Raw genomic sequence first — 21,238 nt, 5'->3', positions numbered from 1 at the left:
CTCATTATCACACAAAGGAGGCGGCTACTCGGTAGGGATATTGATGCATCTTTATTCCACTAAAGTATTGCCACTCTTCACATATGCGGCCGAGACATGGGCTTTGGGAATCTTAGAAGCTGTCCAAACTGGAAATCATGATCTTAAAGAAATTATGAAGGCTTCCTCCCTTTACTTCGCCAGAAATGGTCTACATGGAATTTGTCATCCGCCCGATTAAAGCACGAGTTATGCTCAATTGCACGACCTGTTACTGGAAGCTGGCTCATGCAGAAAAAGAAACCCTCTTGGGTTGGCTGCAAGAAGGAAAAGTGCATTTATGCGGAACCTGCATATTAGCAACAATAAAAAAAAGAAGCTGATAAGTGGATCTCAAGATCACAATGTGATGGCCTTCTAATGCCTTTTCCAGCGTTTAAAGGAAGAATGAAATGTCTATTGCAATATTTTATCACGGAGCAGTTGATAATTGACTTGTCAACCAAATCTACGAGTCAGTGGTTCATAAGATATATACTTGAAAGGCAGGTATTCACGGTATATATCAAACATTTAATTGGCAATGTTTTGGTTTGGGATTGCCTGCGGCTCAAATTCAATACATTTAAGACAAATGAGATAGTGGGGGGAGGGGGAGTGGAACAACATTCTGAGAAATGAGAGATTATTTTGCCTGTGTGGCGAACTTGAAATTGAATCTGTTCCCCATCACCTATGCTCATGCCCAGCATTTCAATTGTTATATCATCAAGCCTCTAAAGCTGCAGGAGTCGATGTGTGTAGGTCTAAGGAAGATCTATGGTCACTTTTAATTTCCGGAGGTGACATTGTATGATGTATTGTGTATTTTACCAAATTCGGGAGAAATGTTATTCAGATTTTATTCATTTTAGAATAGGAATGCTACCTACGTCAAGGACGGTTTTATTATTTATGTGAAGGATTTGATTTGTTTATGGTTGTTGATGTGGCATGTATTAAAAGTTATTTCATTATAACTAAATAATACTCAAACAAATAAAAAAGAAAGACTGGTTCCTGAAGAATTGATGCAAGGACACCTGGGCTTATTGTCAGACAGTCTGAAAATGATTTAGACCCCAAGGGAAGACTCTATTCACAGCCAATATAGAAACATATTGACCAGCTTCTGTCATTGGGCGCTCGAGAAAGGTAAGAATCTGGTTAACTGGTCTCTGTATGATGTTCTGTCTTTTGTATCCAGCTTGCCTGCATCAGGTTTATGTGCAGGACCTGTGTCGGCCAATGGATCATGCCTCAATTGCAACCCCTTCTTTTTTTCTCGATTGCAACTCTGGTTGTGAAGGGTCACTTTGACAGTCTTTGCCTTTTATGACCTCCTAGAAAACTGTAGCACTGTGTTGGAATCTTAATTTGGTGATGACAGCCTTGAGTCATAAGAAGTTCAGGGCAATGGCTACGGTGAGTATCAAACAAGCGACCTGGAAGAATGCCTTTTTTGGTGGAAATTACTTCAGCTTAAATAGTGGGAAGGTGGCAGACTCATTCCGTTGGAGAACCACTTACGCTGTTTTTAAAAAAAACATATTTTTATTAAACAGTTTTATAACATGAAGCATTGGCATAGAACGGATCTTTATCGTTCACAGTACACAGCATATACATCTGTATAGACATTTTTGCCCACCACCCCCTGGGGTGGCCCCTGCTTCCTAACTTCAGATAGAAATGTTTACGAGCAATTATAAGTGCTCATTACCCAACATCTCCCCACACTTTAAGAGTCACGGTTCCTGACCTCAATAGGGTCGTGGTTTTCCAAGTCTGAGTCACTTTTCCCTTCACCTCCTCTCCGCCCTTTAAGCTACCACCACCTGTCCCCTCTTCCTCCCTCCTGATGCTATCCTCCTCCAGCAACTTTTCTTGCTCACCCTAACGGGGGCTCCAGGTCCAATGAGGAGTGTAGTTCATTTAGTAGCTGACTCCAGTCCATCTCCACCACCTCCTCTAACCCTGAGCCATGTGTCCTCTTCAAAACACCCCATTCCGTCATTCCCCAACTGTGAACACCCTCTAACCACTGCCTTAAGGCCGGCTCCTGGGGCTTCTATGCTATGGCTACCCTCCTTCTAGCCAGTGCTAACATGAACTGGGTCAGTCGTCTCTGCGCCTTGTGACGTTTTCCGCTTGGCAATAGCCCGCACAAACACACTCTCGGAGCACATTCAAAGCTGGAGCCCAGTAACCCATTAATTCTCTCCACCACCGCCTGCCAGTAGTCTCTGATCACTGAACATTCCCACATCATATGCAATATACCTGCCTGTCCAGCCCCACATTTCGGGCAGTCTGCACTCAAGGAACCATTCATCGCATGCAGCTTCACAGGTATCACGTATACCCTGTGTAAGACATTGAATTTTATCAGCTGGAACCTAGCATTTCTCAAGGTCTTTCGGATCTGTTCCCACATTTTTGTCAAGTCTGCTTCCGAGACCTGGTCCCCCGCGTCTATCTCCCACTTGGCCTTGACTGCCAGTTCCTCCGCAGGGAACAGTTCCCCTATTGATTGGTAAATACGGGAAACCCTAGCCTGCCCCCCCCCTTGGTATAGCAGTACTTGCATCAACGGGACCTTAGTTCGCTCATCCGGGATATCCGCCCAGTTTTGCTAAGTGCGCCACCATCGCTCTATAGGCTAGGAATTGTCCCCTAGGAATCCAATATCGCTGCCTCCATTCCTCAAATGGCTATAATGTGCCTCCCTCAAATAAAGCCCCCACTGAGGTGTACCCCCCTCTATCAACCTCGAGAACCCCATTCTTTGCGCCGAAGCCCAAAGCCCCTGATCTGCACTCCATGGTAGGTCCGCACTATAAAGCCCTAGCTTCTTCTTACTTCTCAAGAGCTTCTTCCATATCTCCCTTACCACCCTGAAAACCTTTGTGGTCCCCTTCCCTCGCACCGCTCCCCACAATAACTGCACTGCCCCTCGATTAGCTGGTAGGTCCCCCAATACTCCCTGTAATAGTTACCCCACAGGGTCAGACCACAGCAACACTGCTTGCAACTGGGCACCATGAAATATCTCTCATAATTGGGTACGTTTTACCCCCCCATCTTGGTGCGGGAAGCGTAGCTTTGCCAGAGAGACCCTCCTCCTCCCTGAGTTCCACAATAGCTCCACCACTCGCTCGTCTAGCATCTTAAAGAAGACTTTCTTTATTACATACAGTATATTGGTAAAATAGTAAAGGAGTCTCAGGCGAATAACCATTTTGCATACGGCCACCCTACCCATCAGCGATAACGTCAACCCCTTCCATAACTGAACTGATTCCCCTATCCCAGAGAATGCCCTGCCCGTATTGTACATGAATGTCTCCTCCATACTGTGGAAGATCTGGATGCCCAGATATCTAAACGAGTCCCCCTCCCATCTCAATCCCCAGTCTGGCATGGTGGCTAAGTCCCAACTTCTAAGGCCCCCCCCCAATGGAAATAATACCGATTTATCAATATTAATCCAATATTCCGACAATTTCTGGAAGTTACTCAACAATACTAGCAGGACTGGGAGATTATCTACCGGATTGCCTGCATACAACAGGTCATCGGCGTATAGGGACACCACATGTTGTAACCCTCCCGCTAAAATGCCTGCCTCTCTCATCTCCTTCCTAAGATACCTTGCCAGGGTCTCTGCCACCACTGCAAATAATATTGAGCAGACTGGGCACCCTTCCCTCGCCCCTCGACTCAGTATCCATCTCTGTGATACCCAGCTATTCTTTTTCACCATGGCCATCGGTTTATTATATAGGAGCTACTGCCATCTGCAGATGGAGCTTCTAAACCCATAGGTTCCCAGCACTCGAACAGCCATTCCCACTCCACTGAATCGAAAGCTTTCATGGCATCAAACGCTGCTACCACCATCTCCTCCCGGGAGTCCTTCATCTGATTCATTACATGGTGCAATCGGAGAAGGTTCATTGTGGTGCTACGCCCCCCTACAAACCCATGCTGTTCCGGGTGTATCAGACCTGGGGCCACCCCGGATAGTCTAGAGGCTAGCACCTTCCCCAGGATTTTCGCATCAACATTTAACAATGAAATTGCCCAGTACGATGAGCACTGCAGGGGATCCTTACGATCATTCAATAGAACTGTTATCACCGCTTCCTGCATGGATTCTAGTAGAATCCCTGCCTCAAAGGCTTCATCATAAACTTTCTTAAGTCAGGTAACCAGTAATCCTTCGAACCTCGGGGAACCAGTAATTATTTGAACCTGCAGTAGAACTCTACCAGGAGCCCATCCCCTTCTGGAGACTTCCCCTTTCCCATTGTCTACAGCGCCCAACTTATTTCAGTTTGTTCTATTGGTCCGTCTAACTCCTCCCTGTCTTCCCCCACGAGAACCGGCAATTCCGCTATGCTGAGAAGCTTCTGCGCATCTTCATCTGAATACGCCCCCTCACTCGTGTGCAGGGACCAGTAGAGGTCTTGAAAGGCTTCCTTGATTCCGCCTGGGTGGTGTTTAGTTCCCCTGACTTCCGTCTAATCTGGGTTATAGTATGTCATGGCTGTTCTCGACGGATCAGCCAGGCTAGTAGACGCCCTGCCTTATCCCTCTCCCCATGAATTTGTATGTCCCTTTGTCGTCCCTCAAACATTGAAAGTGAGTCATGTACCTCCCAGTGAGCCATCAGGGTACCAGCCAATTCCGCCCCTGTCTTGTCCTACCCCCATTTCATGCTCCAGAACCGCTATCTCCTTTTTCAACTTCTCAAAGCTCGAGCCTGGTAACTCTTCCTCCACCTCTGCGCCCTGTGTCTCAGCCGGATCCTTCACTCCGGTCTCCCGCTGACACTACTTTCCGTCTGTGGGACAACTTGCTTTCCTGGCTCCGTAGCTGCCCCGTGCGCTCACACTCTGCACTTGCTAGTGTGGATTCCTACAATCCGCACCTTAATGGTCCTATCAGCCCTGCTCTGACCTCACGCTGACACCTCTCTACCCCACACGGGGCGGCCCACTCCCCACTCCTCCGACTCGGCTTCTCGACCCAGCTGGTGTCTCCCTCCTTCAGGACAAGTATTCACTGCAGCCTCCGGCGGCCATCTTTGTTCCTGGGCTCGCACCTCGGCAGTATGGCATTCCTGGGTTGTTCTGCACCTTTCTTCCCCTCCAAACTTTTTTCAATTGTTGTTACCATAACATTCCCCCGACTATGCCTGTGTCGGGGGACCGTGTCAGTGGGTTCAAAGCAGGATCTTTATCAGGTTTCGCACGGGCGGTCCGGGAGCCACAGAGAGCTACGCACTCATGCTCCGGCTGCTGGCTATGCCCCCACCACTTACCCTGTTTAATAAGGACGAGGTGGTATTAAGGACTCATCAGTCATTCCTTCCTAAAGATGTATTAGTGTTCTATTTTAATCAGGGACTTTTTCTTTACCAACCATCTTCCCTAATCAGACTTCAGACGGGTGGTCCGATGTCTAGATGTTCGCAGATCCCTAAAGTCTGTCTGGATCAAACCAACACTTAGGTCCTCCGAGAGACTTTTGAACATTTTTGGGGGTCAGAACCAGGGGAGTTGCTAGGTCTGGAAAAGGCCCGGGGCTAAGCTGATGTCAGAACTGGCGGGACTGGGGGCTAGCTAGCCTTTTGGCTGTAGCTCCTGAGATTCTATCCGGGGCTACAACCAAAAGATCAGGGGCTATAGCCCCCTTAGCCCCCCCCCAGCAACGCCCCTGGTCAGAACAAGGGTAGCGTAGTCTGCTGCCACCTTTTAGAGCTGTTCCATTCAAATTGTTTCCCTCCTAAAAGGATTCATGCTCATGCATGTTCCATGGGAGGACATTACTAAAGCAGCAAGTTGAGCCTCTCCGGTGGCATTCAGGCAAAACACTGTTGATTTGGGCCAGTTTAAGGGAAAATACACACATGAATGCTTTTGGGTAAGTCAGTTAGGTACCATCTTCAGTGCAGTTTATCATTGCTTGGGAATCTGCCAAAAGTATGGCGGAAAGTGGATGGCCATAAGAGTAAGAAAGTCACTTCATACCTTCCTCTCTACGATTGGGTCTTTATTGCTTATTGGGACATGGCCAGAGTGTTTTTTATAACAACAATGCAATAGATGGGGTACCCCCTACGTCGTTGGCAAAAGGGGAAGCAACCAGCACAAGAATCAAGCCAGCGGATATGTAAATGAGTCTACTAAAAGAAGCACAATCCCACCAGCAGTCGGGAGCAGTCCCTCTATCAACTCCTCAGATCACTGCACATAATTCACAAAAACATTTATGAAAAATGTGTTTTCCTTTATTTAATTAGGAACATTAAAATGATTATTAAATAAGTCAGAGCTCATACATGAATAAGAGTAAATGTAAATATAGAACATACAACTATACAACACGAATAAAGTGCATAGTGTGAAGAAAATACTAATTTCCCAATAGGACTGCTAAGAGCTTGCTGCCAGATCACAAGCTGGGGAAGGATCACCATCGTCCCCAAATAGGTCTAAGTCAGTGTCGGTGGATTAAACCCACTCGAGAGAAGGGAATCCCTCAGGTAGGAAAAATCCTGGTCAACCGAGCAAAGTCAGGATGGTTAAGAAATGAATTCAAAGATGGATTGAATCCTGAAAGTGGCAGGGAAGAAAAATCATTGTTTCCAAATATAACAGTTGAAACATTTCATAAAACGAGAAACTGAAGAATCTTCACAAAAATGATAATAATAAACCCATACATGGGATGCTATACGTCAACTACTGAGGTGACATGCGAAATAAACTACAAATACATGACAACAGTATAGTGAGCATGGCGCCTTGGAACAGGTAGATTCGATGGAAAACACATCTAGCTGAATTACAGATGATGTCCATCTTCATCAGGACGTAGCATTCCCATATAAACATTCTTGAAAATTCATCTGTGTAGATTTACAGATGATGTCCATCTTCATCAGGATGTAGCATTCCCATATAAACATTCTTGAAAATTCATCTGTGTCTTGGATTTACCCTTGATCAAGCCCAGATCTATCAATCAAGTACCATTAATAGGTGATGCCTTTATCTGTGGTACAACCTCAAGTAAATAGACAGTTCAGGATTTCAGTGGGTTCCCCAGAAGGGTGAACCTCCAAATGTCATTCAAGGATAGACAAAGTCTAAGCAGCAAACGCCGTCAACACCACACCAGGAAGTCGGCAAGCGCACCAAAACACATCTAGTCCTTTCATTCTGCATGAAGCTGGGCACATGAGCCTTGACTTGCCTCCCCAAGCCCCCCTAACTTTGCACATCAGTCCTTTTCCATCCACCTTTGCACTACCTGACTACGTTTTATTGGAGACGGTAGGCTACTGTATGGAGGAAAGGGGACTGTAGATCAGGACTATAGTAGTCACTACACTCATAACAAAGAGGCAGCTGATCTTTTTTTGGACGGTACATATTTTGAACAGGTGGACAGTTACCCCTACCTTAGAGTTATCATGTAGTAAAAAATAAATTGGACTTTTAATGTTCTCGTTGCTATAAAAAAGGTAGAGGCTGTTGCTAGAGCAACCTTTTGACTGGTTTTGAACAATGAGAACATTATATCACTGTATGTGAGAACATCCTTTTCAGCTACAATAGTAGTTGTGTAGCCTATGGTACTGAGAATTGGGGTCTTGACAGAAACTGTGAAAAGAGGGTGTGTTTTGGGGAAATACTTGTATTGCTTCTACTGGGTTTTCCAAGTGGCACTCTGGCAGCTGACACTGGGTTTGTCTCCAAAGTCAACAGAGTAAGACATAATTGTGCCAGATAGTCAGTGAAATACATATTTTCTGACCAGAACAATCTGGTGGGCAAGGCTTGTAGAGAATACATATGCCAGTATCAACCAAACAAATCATTAAATGAGCTCAGGATGGAACACAAATAATTGAGGTATCTATCATTGTACTGAAAAATCCCTATACTTTATTGGCCAGCCTATCTTAAAATCTTAAAGTAACAACAAGCTGACATTGCCTTAGAGAAACTGAACTATGTACCTTGGCAGGTTAATTATACAACTCTGACAGCCTCATCTTAGAACATTGAATCCTCACGAAGAATGCTTATTACCACAAACCATGTATGACAAAGATTTCATTGGCAAGTAAAATACAATTATGGAAAACGTGCAAGGACAACCAATGCAAAAGCTGCCATTGGGAGGTGGAACATCTATAGCGCTTTTTTCTTTTTACTGCATTGGCCCATCTCTAGCCTACAGAAAGAGCTTCATATAGCATAACATTTGAGGAGTGACCAAGCCATGCAGCTAGCCTAAGTTTTATGGGTGATTTTGAGCCGACCACAACAAGAATAGTAACCTTCTTCTTGGTAGCTGCTAGAAGACTAGATCCCAGCCTGTCACACTAAATCAAGAAAATGTAGAGTAGATTTAGAGCGTATGCAGGTCTTGAAGTTTAATGCTATCTCCTTTTAGGAATCTTTTATTTTGGGATTTCAGGATTTTATGTTCAGGGGGAATGTATACTGATTAAATGTTTTTGAATAAAAACTTTGAAACTGCAAGTCCTGTAAATTCATGGGAACTTTCCTTGACATACTAGCCTACTATTATACTTCAACTGCTGAAGGTTCCGAGTTGAGCAAACCTTTCCCCCCTCTTTGAGTATAACATTCTACTGTTTAGGGTCTGCGTTATAGTTGCAACCCCTAGGTGAAAAAGAAGAGTATATTTAAATTAGGGATTATGTGTTAATGGCCAGGCCCCTAATTAATGTATCATTTGTAAACCTCATGGTGTTTTATCTTGTGCAATTTTAGGCCTTTAATGCATGATCTCGTGTTTTTATGCATGTTTTAATGTTTTTACTAGTTTGTATCTTGAACTTTTATTTTTTTATGGATACCTTTATGTGTATTGTAATAAAATGCTATTGGAGCTGAAAATGTGAATAAATGAAATCACTATAGAGGGTTCCAAACATGTTCAGCGCCCACAGAAAAGAACGCCCCCCCACCCGAGAGAGTCTAAACCTAGGAATGTAAATGGTGAGAGCACAATACTCTCAAAGGGACATAGGGACTGAACTTCTCTTGAAGATATTCTGCCACATTTTTATAAAAAAACTCTGTGAACCAAGCACACAGACTTGAACCTCACCCCTTGCTCGACAGGAAGCCAGTGGAGCTGACGGAGAACCAGAGACACGTGGGAGCTGTAGGGTGGATTGAGCACCGCCCTAGAAGCCATGTTTTGCAGCAATTGAAGCCGGTGCAATAAGTAATGAGGAGTGGCCAGATAGAGCGCATTGCAGTAATCCAGTCCCCTGATGACTAGGGCAGAAACTACAGGAGCATGAAACTTAGTAGGGATGTTGGGTAAAACTTTACAAAGGGTGCACACTTTAAAAAGGCCTTTACGGCAGGTCACTGACACCTGCTCAGACATGGACCGAGAGGCCATAATCTGAATGCCTATGTCCTCAACCGACGAAACGGTTCAGGAAAAGTGCCAAGACTGGCAGGCTAAATCTACAAGGTCCAAAACAAAGAGGGGTTTGTTAGTAAAATGTATTGAGGACTTGTAAAATCTATAATTTGTACCCTTCCATAACATTTCTTTTTTTTTTTTTAAAGATGATTTGAGGTAGCACAAATCCACAGTAGTTGGAACTTTATGTTAATTTCTCACAGCTATTTTTTAAGAAAATCTATCTGAAGATTAACCCGAATTACAGGAAAGGTTGAATCTTTGGTACCCATGCAGGAAAAATATAATTAAAGGTAAGTAACATTTGTTATTCTAATTTAAATGTTATGATACCAGAAGATTGTAAAAGTATGATTTTTAAATTGTTTAGTATGCTGCAAATGTTTTTACAGTTGTCTTATTTTTTACAGGTCCTCTTAGGTTTTCCTGGCAGGATTGCAAATATGAAAGCTTAACTGGCCAAAACAAGAAAAAGGCCAAAAAATCGGCAATTGTTGTACAGTTTGATAGTGAACAACTGATGTTTTATGTTGGACTGTTGCAGACACGTTGCAGACATCTTGATGAGTGTCCCTCTTAACTACCAGAACAGCAGCACTTTAAAAAAAGAAGGGGTTCTAAATTACGATGAAAATGATTTTTCTTTGATGAAAGACATTAATGTAAATAATGACGATGGAATAGATTACTTCAACTCCCTTTCTACTAATATGGTGAAAATGGAATCATTGCTGGAGGTTGATCGTCAAGGTGTGTTTGAAGAACGCCAGCGACAACAAGAGCTAAGTGTCTCATCAGAGGAGACTATTCTTTCTTGTTCATCTCACCCACAGCATCATTCGTGCAATGTCCATTTCCTGTCTTCCCTTTTAACTCAGCATAGAAATCCTAGTTATTTGCCACTGGATAACTGGAATCATGGAGTCCATGCACACCATAATGTCAGAATGATACCGGTAAGAAAGCTTGTAATTTCACTTTCAGTTTATTGATTGATTCAATATAAGAGACAATTCCCTAGAATCACAAGTGCCATCATGCGAGAATACACCAATTGCCATACGATCACAGTTTATAACAGGAAGATCATCAAACAAATAGGTTGTGGTTAACGTTTTGTCCTGTTAACTGAAATCAAACGAGAATTTTCTTATCAACATATGACAGTGTTTTTCAAAAATATGTTGGCATGCCTGGTGCCATTTCACAAATCTGCTGCCCAACAGATTATTAGTAGAAGAGTATGTAAGCATTTTCACAAAGCGCACAGTGCTTTCTAATATCAAAACTATTCCTTTCTTGGTGAAAGGTACAATGGAGGAATATGTATAGGTCATAAACCAATTAAGAGATATTAGTCACGAATGAAGGATACATTAAATGAAAAATACAGGAAGCAAAGGGTTAACACTATCATAAGTACAAAACATACATTAAAAATGAGAGTGAGAAAAGTGTCATGTGTCATCACATTATCAAAAGTATTGGTATGCATTGTTACAGTCTAAAAATCATTGCCAGACATCTTCACTACCTTGCTGAACCTACTATGCAGCCTTACTGGTGTGTGGTATGTTATATGAAGTACATTGTATTGTGTCAATTTCAGACATGCATTTTGCGACACCAACTTCGTATTTTTACAAATTGTTTCCTATTGGTCAACTTCCAGGGGCCTTTCCACATTTTTTTTCCAGTCCTACCTCACTTTAGTCACTGTTTCCTATTCTCCAACAAGACACTGTATATTATGGACACCGGTCTCCTCCCATCCACCATGTCATATAGTCACTTCAGCAATTGACAACTCTTAGGTTACTCCGGAAAAATCTCCCACACCCTGCATGCTTTTCCCGTTAACCCTGCATAGTGTAGAAAATGACTCATCTCCAATTCCCAATCCTTTCTCAGATCTTTGTATGATTCCAATTGTCTATCTACAAATAAGTGTCTGCATGTTAGCAATCCTTTCCGTGCCACCAACTCCATCAATTTTTTACATGGCATTGTCTTTCGATCCACACACGCTCCCAATGGGATGTTGGGGGAGTGTGGATGCACCTCCCCTCTAACCCTGCATGCTCTGTCCCATATTTGTTTACCTGGGCCAACCATGTACCCTTCCTTCGCCCTGTCAGTTGTTTGCCTCAACATCTCTTTAAGCTTATACTGCCTATTCCCATCAGTCAGTAGTCTTATTTTGGGATTTAACACATCTGATTACCTTTGTGCTACAAACTGTAGCTACACAGCCAGATAGTACATTTTGAAGTCTGGCCCTTGTTGTCCCCCATGCTGAACTCTATTTTGCATTGCAGTTAATGCTACCCTCCTACGGCCTTTTACCCACAGTGCTTCGTACAACAAAGTTTTTAGTTTCTTAAATGTACTCTTCGGCACGTTATATGGTTCATTTGTGAAGTAATACAATAGGTGTGGCAAGACTCTTCACTAGCAATATCCTTCCCATCAGAGAAAGGGGCAACGTATTCCAAAAAGCCACCAATTTCTCAATCCCCTCGATAGCTCTCATCGTATTTACCCTGTGGGTATCATGAAAATCATGTCTAATCCTAATGCGCAGATAGGTAAATGTTTCAGTCTCCCACGCAACAGGCATCTGTGGCAGTTCTGATTTCGGTACATCCACCAGTGCTGCAAGGAGATAAATACAAGACTTTTTCCTATTCAATCTAATTCCAGATAATTTCCCAAAAGTCTCCAATACCTCCAGTACTATAGGTATATTTATTTCCTGGTTGGAGATATATATGAACATGTCAGCGTATAGCGTATAGCGATACCACATGTGTAATCCCTCCAACCCTTATTCCTGCCTCTTCCATATCGCTCTGCAACACACATGCCAGTGATTCCAGAATCATTGCAAACAATGCCACTGACAAGGGGTATTCTGGTCTCGTTCCTTTACCAATCTCTCATGGTGCAGAAACCAAGTTACCCGTTTTAACTCTAGCCGTTATGAAAGTATATAACAGCTTGATCCATTGGGTATTAAATGTGTCTAACAACGCCCACATCCACTCTCACCTCACGGAGGCAAATGCTTTTTTAGCATCTAGCGACATTATCACCTTAGCGTTTTCATCCTCCCTAGTTTGCGCTATTGCATGATGCAGGTGACGTAGATTATGCAAAGTATTCCTACCTTGCATAAAGCCAGCTTGATCATTATGTATCAGACTTGTTAGGACTCTTTGCAATCTATTGGCTATCACAATACGAAGATTTTGACATCCGAGTTCAATAAGGACACAGGACGATAAGATTACATTTCAGTACTATCCTCACCTGGTTTTCGGTATCTCAATGGCCAATGCCTCTCTCATCGATTTGGGTAATATCCCTTTCTCAAAGGCATGTTCATATTTTTTCCACAGTCTTGTGCTTTCTTCTTCCCTATACTTTTGCAAGAATTCCCCCAGCAGCCCTTCCGGCCCTGGTGTTGTACCCCCCGGTAGGTTTTGGATCACGTCTGCAATTCCCTGTACTGTTATAGGTTCATCCAACACCGCCGACATCCCCACATTCAGTCCAGGCATGTCAATTAGCTCTAGAGTTTCTATTTAAGCAATAGGCCCAGAGCAGGGGGGAGGTATTTCCACTTCAGGTAATGCCCTGTGGCTCATAGTTACAGACCCAAGCGAAGTGAGGGCCTTAATGAAGGCCCGGGGCATTACCTGATGTGGTAATGTCCCCCTTGCGAGGAGCCTATTGCTATTAGTTTCCAGCCCATAAGACTGGGGTACTAAAAGCATTATTTTTTCTGTTCCGAAACACTCTGGTGTTTGGGAACAGAAAAAAAAATGTTTAAAAAATGGCCACCGGGGAAGGGAAAACAAAGTACGTTTTGACTTTCTTTGGCGGTTATTGAAAAAAATAGAAAAAAGTTTAAAAACAATTGCTGCCCTAGAAACGGGAGAATTAACTACACGTTGTTCCTTCTATCTTTCCGTGGCACCCATTAAAAAAAAGTAAACAAAAAAATACCTGTCATTGAAAGGCCATAGTGCCTTCTTCCTTTCCATGACGGCCTGTCGCAGATCGGGAGCGTACGCGCTGGGGACACAAGTGCTCCCAGCTTGTCCATTCGAGAAATGGATGTAAAATAAGGTAAGTAGGGTTGGGAGGACGGGGAAGGAATTCTGTGGATGGGGGTCAGGGGAGGGTAAGACTTGCATCATTCCCCAGGGAGGGGAGATGGCGGCCGCCAGCCCTGAGGAGGCTCAGGGCGACGGGATTACCATCTGGTAACGTCTGCTTTTTGAGCTTCCCCATTGGCTGAAAGGCTGCCACACCCCCCTCGCTGGGTACTAATATTTCTGAACTGACACTTCTAGAGTCCTCTCCATAAAATTTGCTGTAGAATCAGACACATTAATTATTAATATCCATGTCTATGTACTATGCATCCATCTTGGCTACAAATCTCCATTAGTGCGCACAACCTTTTTTCTTGATTTACCAGCCACACCATCAGTTTACTTCGCTTATCCCCTTCCCAGTGTCATCGTTTCCAAGTGACTCCCATGCCAAAATGCAGCGTGTCTTCAAGTCCTGTTGTTCCCCCTTCCCTCCATAGAGGTCCAGCACTCCCGTTTTCATCCATTTTTTTTTTTCAATGCCCCCTATCATCCTTTGTATTTATGACCTCAACTCATAAGTGACAGATATACTTTGTACCGGTTAGGGGCATTGAAGGCATCCCATTCCAATCCCACATCTTCCACAAGTCCTCATTTATTAGTTGGCTATCTGTACTCCTAATCCATTCCTCTATGCTGGGTCCCTAAGGGCTTCAGCACGCAATTTCCATGTGGGAATACCATTCCTGCGAACCCCAATGTGAAGTCCCATTACCACAGGCGAATGATCAGACAGTGTCTGTCCCAAGTATTTTGTGTCTCCACACATGCCACCAGCCTGGTCTGCAGTGATAGCAAAATTGTCTATTGTCGTGTACGTCCCATGCGGGTCAGAGTAGAATGAGTATCCCTGCTTATCCGGGAGTTCCCTTCTCCCCAGATCTTATCAGACCACAACTGTGCAAGGGTCTCCTTAAATGATTGCGTAGCCTTTGATCTGTGTGTCGACGCCTTAGATCTATCTAAATTGGGATCCACCGTGCAGTTCCAGTCGCTACCCCATACATATAGCGCATGCATGTATACTGTGTATTTATTTAACACGTTTGTGAAAAACCCCACATTGTCGATATTTGGTGAATAGGAATTAATAAGACACATTTCCGTGCCTTCCACAGTGCCATAAATGAAAAAATATCTTTCTTCTGGATTGTCTTCACAATCCGGAATGGAATCTCCTTGGCCACCCAGATTGATGAGCCCTTGGCATACGTTGAGTAGCAGGACCCTCCTCCCACACCCTCCCATTTCCTCAAACATTTTCAAGCTTATTCTTACGCAAGTGGGTTTCTTGAAGGAAGGCTATGCCTATTCCATGTTTTCCTCATAAAACGACCCACCCTACATCTCTTACCAAATAGTTTAACCCACTTACGTTCCAGGGCATACATTTAACCTGTGTCGCCATTATAATATGCCCATTTGTGATAGATCTCTTGTAATTTCAATCTCTTCATACAAAAGTTCACAACAGTGCAGCCCTTTCTCATCATCATCTCACTCGTCAGTAATAGGTGTAACTCAAACCCCCCAGAACCATGCAACTCACCAAAAGCAGAACCAAAACATAATATAAAACGGACATTCAAGCCTCCCAGAGACTTAAAGCTTCTGTGCGTCATACGTATCAGTCAGTCCTGCCACCTAATCAGGGACAGCCAGGAACGATACGTAATGCCTGCACAAGTGGTCATAGCTGTTATGTACCACTATCAGAACCACCCTTACCCCTTTGCAACATCACCTGTTTCCACATATAGTTCCTCTCCAGCATTCAAAGTTTCCATTCAACATTTGTGCCTGAAAGAATCGCCATGTTCTTTTCTCAGGTATTCCCTTCCAGTCCTGAAGAGCTTCCCCCTTGTGTCTTCCCCATTGGTCAAGATATCTGGACCGGTTAGCAGTTCTACATCTCGTGTTTCTGCGTGCCAATGAGGACCATACACTTTCACCTTGTTTAGAGTCAGATGTTTTTATTTGCCCATTCTCCTTGGCCTTACCATCTGCATTAGGACGCTTAGTCTCGTGCTTCCAGTATGTTCCCAAATCCTTGCTGTTGCAGACACAACGCAGCCTCGCTTGGGTTGTCAAAGAAGGACGTTTTCTCATTGTGTATAACTTTAGTTTTGCGGGAAATAAGAGCATGTACTGTAAATGTGCTCGACGTAGAACTGTTTTGACCCTAGCATAGGCTCTGCACGGTGACTGCACGTGCCAGGTGTAGTCCAGAAAGATCATCACTTCTATAATTTTAGCTATTATTGTTCTTGGGGGCAGGGGAGGGGAAGCACTTGGCGGAGGCCACTAAGCCACGGTCCTGTTTGCCCTTTCCACCCCTAAGCCTTGTGACAATTTACCAGAATCGACTGATAAACATGTTTTATATATATTCAGTAAAGTCTGTATCTTCGTCACCTTCCGGCAAGCCTTTGTTGCGAACTTTGTTTCTTCTGGCCCTATGTTCTGCATCTTTGACTCTTCTCTTCTAGATATTTCATATGCTCGTGGAGGTTCAGTGATTGATCTAAAGTGTAGAGGTTGTCACTGTCATGTCTACAGTAGTACGTCCATGTTCAGACATTGTCTTCCTGAGATTGTGCAGATCTTGCCTCAGAAGTGACACATGCACTTATACTTCATTCATTCTATTTTCCAAGGAGGTTCCTAGGGCATACATTGCCTCCAGTATCACTTGTTCTGATCCAATTTCCTGCAATTGAGTAGTTCTAGCTCCCTCCTGTTTTTGTGCTTGTTGCAGTGAGGACATTTTCTTATTTGAGGTCCCTCCCTGCGTGTAACAATCCATCCTTGCCTGTTTATGCTGTGTGCCCATAATTATAAGCCCTATTCCTCCATGTCAAACAGAGTGGACTCTCCAGGTGTCTCGTCTCCAGGCGCACCACCAGTTTATCCCCTCTTGTACTCCCGCTGCTGTTGGGGCTTAAATATCATTCATCGCCCCTCTAATATTGTGTCTTGACAGGGCTCACATATGCATCCACCCCCAATGGCCCATGGGGGTTTCTGTCTCCTTTGTCCTGTGCTACTTTACTACCATGGTCTTTGTGGCCACACCCCTCCTTTGAATACCAGTCCTTCAGCATTCTAACCCCAAGCCTGTTACCTAATCCGCATATGTTTTCTATCTGCTTAGCAGGTGCTCCTCCTCCATCCCTCCAATTCTCCTCCTAGTCTACGGGCAGATACGTCGTAGGCAATTCAACATCTCACTCCCATGCCTTCATCCACTGTGTGGTTTCCCCTTTCTCAGACCACATTGGCCATCTTGCCTGCCCCGGCCACGTCGTAGATGGAACTTGCTGAGCCCTTTTCCACTGAATGCCATCTGAAAGTGATGTCTAACTTAGCTGTTTGTCCAACCAGGGCTAGTTCAAAGCATTGCTGCCGACAGTATCACTGCTCATGTAAGCTGGAGGTAAATGTCTGCTTTGGATCAGCGGGTCTCACTGCAGATCTGCGCTTTTTCATCCGCGCTTCGTGCTCTAGTTGTATCCTGAATTTGCAAAGTAGCACGGAAATAAGTATCTAATTTAAAAAGATGATCTCCTTTAAAGTAGCCACGAAGTATGAAAGTGTTGTAGTGTATGACTATGCTTTTGCCTGAATACTGGCACAGTAAGGGCCTTCTGATTATAGTTTTCTCCCCATCCCAGTTGTTCAGCCAGTCATTAAAAATTCAAAAAGAAATTCCCTAAGTCTTCTCCCTCCTGGTAGGGTTACAATATCCCCAGAGGCAATAAGGGTCTTGTCTGTAACTCGACTTGTCAAATGTTCTTGAAGCCGAGCCTCAGCCTGAATCTGATGTGCAGCCAGTTGAGCTACGACTGCTTCAATATCGGTCATATTTTCAGAAGGGGTAAAGGTTCCCTCTGTCTGGCTTCTCAGAGAAGAAAAGGGTCTCAATCTTTTCAGAGAAGGTTTCAAAGTCATTGGACCCTTCCGAACTTGATTTTGAGGAAGGTGGTTTGACACCAAAAACAAAAGGCTCGGGAAAAGGTTGGTTTAAGGCACTAGATCTAATAAATATATGGGAGGCTCTTATTTTTAAGATTGTTCGGTCACATTGTTGTATTTGATAATGGGCTATCGGTAGAGTGCCTAATAGTACCCGAGTTTTGAAAAACAAATCCTATTGGCTCACTGGGATTTGAAGTTGGGAGAATGAGGTCTCCTTAATGGATATTCGATCAGAATCAAGGGCCTCAATAATCCTAATTTCTCCTTCTGGTGGGAGGACAATTTACCAGCATGGGTTCTCAATTTTTATCAATTGAGTCGGATCCCACTTCTGACGCCATATACAGGGAAGGCATGGTATCACAAGTTATAACACTGACAAAATGGATACAATTTATAAAACCTTTATTGAAAATGTTGGGGTTGGAAAAACTCCTATTCTGCCCTATAACTAAGATGGGTGTAGTCTCGACCATCCAACGATAAACAAAACAGTCCTAGTGGAGTCTGACTAATCAAAATGGCCTATGCTAACAAAACCTAATGCCTGCCCTATCTCTTGTATAAAAAGTGTAAAACAAAGAAATGTATGCAAATGATAATGTGACTCATCCAGCTCTCCTCCTCATCTTAGGCCTCATGGAATAAGGCGATCCTTGTAGGCAGAATGACACACTCTGGCTCGGTTTCCAACAGAATACACAGTTCAAAAACCGTGGATCGAAGCCCGCCTAGCCTTCCATGTTAAAAGTCTCTTTCTCTGACTTCCAAAATAATGTTTTAACCAAAACGTTCACAAAGATATCAGGCAAAATTGGGTAAAAGCCATTGGATTTAAAAACATTTCTGTATTGGAACATCTGCAGTATTACTGATGCCAGATTACCAACAACACACATGGACGTTTCCCTGCAGCAAACCATGTTGGCACCCATCTGCAAACTGTGCACCCTATTGATCCAGGGAACTTCTGTCAAAAGTAATCCAAGGGAAGAAAAAGTAATCCAAAAAAGGAGCGTACGCCAAGCAAGAAGTCACGCACATTTATTGGACCCAAACAGCTGGAAAGTACTGTTCAGACAGCCCCGTGGAACTGAACTGAATGAAATGAGCTGTCCATGCCGCCCATTGCAGCTAAACATTTTATATGGAATTTCTCAAATTAACATAAATTTAGCTGTGTTTTTAAGGCAGGTCATAAAAGCTGATTGGTGGGGCTACGTCAGTTCCCTGTATCAAAATATATGATGAATGATCCTAATTTGTTGCTTCAACTTTTGGCCACAATTACATTAACACCCCTTGTGATGTCACAAACCTTCCCAAACCGCCCTCAATTACATGAGTGTGCAGAACAGTCAAAATTTGTTTAGCATTAGTTGGCAATGTCGAATATACAAAATAGCTTGAGATGGCAAGGGGCGAGACATTCACACTGAATCTGATCAGTGGTGTGCCCCGTGGACGTCAGCAGGACACTGTACAATGTTGCACGCAAGGGACACCAAAACCTTCTGCTAATTTGCTTCGCGTCCTGTGCCCCATAGTCCCAACCCCAATACTCTGGCCCCCAGCTCCCTTCTCACACCTTGCTGCCAAGTGTTTTCTGACCAAACCATGGCTGGAGTTTAAATGCATTTAATTTCTATTTCTCTTCCAATTCTCCTCATACACCCTGGTGCCTAGTTCATTGGCCTCACAAGTATCTTTTAGAATAAATGCACTGTTGCTGCTTTCTCCTGGGAACCTTGAGCTGTGCAACATTTCAGCACTCTGTTTCTGCTGAATGTTCAAGAAATACATTGTGCTTGTCACATAAGGGCATGAAGCTTTTTTCTTAAGAGCTGTCTGTGAGAAATGCTTTCTTAACGTGGGCCGACAAAAATGGCTTCTCTACTGTTCACCTATTGCTCAAAGAAACCCCCCAAACCATAACCCCCTAGGACATTTTACACCCCCACTCTGTGCCCACTCTATACTACTCCATACTGCCCCCAAAGCACCCACTACTTATTGTGTATAACCAAGGCAAATCAATAGTCGAGCCAGTTGTCAGGTGGTGTTGGGCTCTTTTTCCTCGTCATAGTCTCGTGGAGCGTATGTCGCTCCTCAATAGCCTCTGTCAAAGTTCTGTTGCTGCGCCATTTGCACACATAAAAGTACAGCAGCTGCTTCTGATGTCCTTGCAGACGTCGCCACCCATTGCTGTTAGTAGATCCATAATGTATCTATTCTGGAGAGCAACTGATCTCACAGCCCTCAGTTCTTCCCTCACAACGTTGAGCTCTTTCTCCATCAAATTAGCTAATTGTAACACTTCATAATGGGTGATTTGCAGCCACTTCGCGTTGGCTGCTGTCTGTACACCTTGAAGCAATAGGGACGCAAAAAACTTTGATACCTTACTGAACAGTCTATACTCAAGTGGAACAGCAGCCAGTCTGTCTGATGATTTTCAGGACCAGTAATTTCTGTCCCTGCAAATTCTCTTCAAGTTTAAGTATTGTGCTGGTTGTGCATGCCCCACCCTGCTCAATGCTTTACTAGTGTGTAAATCTTTATTCAGAAGTGCAGGATGATTGTTGAATGGAATGAGTTCTGAGTGGGGCACCAGCAGGGCAGAGCTTTGCAGGGCTTTGAGGGAACATGTGCCTCCCCAATTTGGAGGGAGCTGGGCATATGCGGGTTCGGCATACCCACCATTCTTCCATAGTGATTGCATTCCCTCTAATTCAGCGCCAGGATACACCTTACCTTCGTAATCCAGTATTGGTCCCCAAATATATTGAGCCTGTGAATCTGAAACACAAGGAAAAGCATGTGAGTTCCTTTATGTGCAAATGCTGTTTTTTCTGATCGATCCATGTTAAAGCATGAGCATGTTTGTTCCAAACTGTGAGACAGCTGGTATTCATTTTTCTCACTACATCGTCTTCAAACCCTTCCAATCTTTTTGCCATTCCCCGCTCCCATCCCCCGTCATGGAAGACGGACCCCTCAATTTGCATCAATGGTTTTGTATGGCACCATGGAATGCTGTGCCCTGTCTCATTGTGACACTTAAATCTGCTGTAGGTTGTGAACAGTTGCTCTAATATGTGTTTTGTGGCTTCTTTGTTTGCCATTCTCGTGAGTTGTATATAATTGTCAGCATATACCTCCTCCCCCTCATCTATCCATTGGACAGTAACTGATTCCCCCTGAAACAAGTCCCTTTGTCTTACACAATGACATATGCATCAGACACCTTCATCGGCTGACACTTCTTGGGGAAGAAAGAGCTTTGGTGCCCTTGTAACATGTGGAATGAGAGAGCACACATAACATGTGTCATTGGCCCTCTCGCGACCCACCTGTCTCATTTTGACATACCATATGTTGCCAGACACAGTCCTGCCACTGCCCCTAATGCCATTTAATGAACTATTTATTGGTAAAAAAATAGTTTGGGGAATACTCCTTCATTTTTACTCACAACAGGAGCAAACAGTCCCCTTTCTGCTTAAAACCAAATAAACATAAAAACAAAAACCAGTACACTACACCAACATAGCTTAAAGTGTCCTTCCTCCTCCTCCTGCGACTTC

At 43.8% G+C, this 21,238-nt stretch overlaps 1 protein-coding gene across 1 annotated transcript in view; it reads left to right on the top strand.

The window, feature by feature from the left end:
• Positions 1 to 21,238, top strand: part of LOC138503977 (uncharacterized) — a 541,132-nt gene that overhangs the window by 51,606 nt on the left and 468,288 nt on the right. Inside the window, exon 2 of the mRNA XM_069624120.1 lies at positions 9,918 to 10,463. Coding sequence (XP_069480221.1) covers positions 10,035 to 10,463 — 429 coding nt within the window. The 5' untranslated portion in view covers positions 9,918 to 10,034. The remainder of the gene's footprint in view (positions 1 to 9,917; positions 10,464 to 21,238) is intronic.

Source organism: Ambystoma mexicanum, chromosome 11 (genome assembly GCF_040938575.1).
Source record: "Ambystoma mexicanum isolate Mex_15411 chromosome 11, UKY_AmexF1_1, whole genome shotgun sequence".
Lineage (NCBI taxonomy): Eukaryota > Metazoa > Chordata > Amphibia > Caudata > Ambystomatidae > Ambystoma > Ambystoma mexicanum.
Note: the sequence above shows the minus strand (reverse complement) of the source record. Positions and strands in the feature narration are given on the sequence as shown.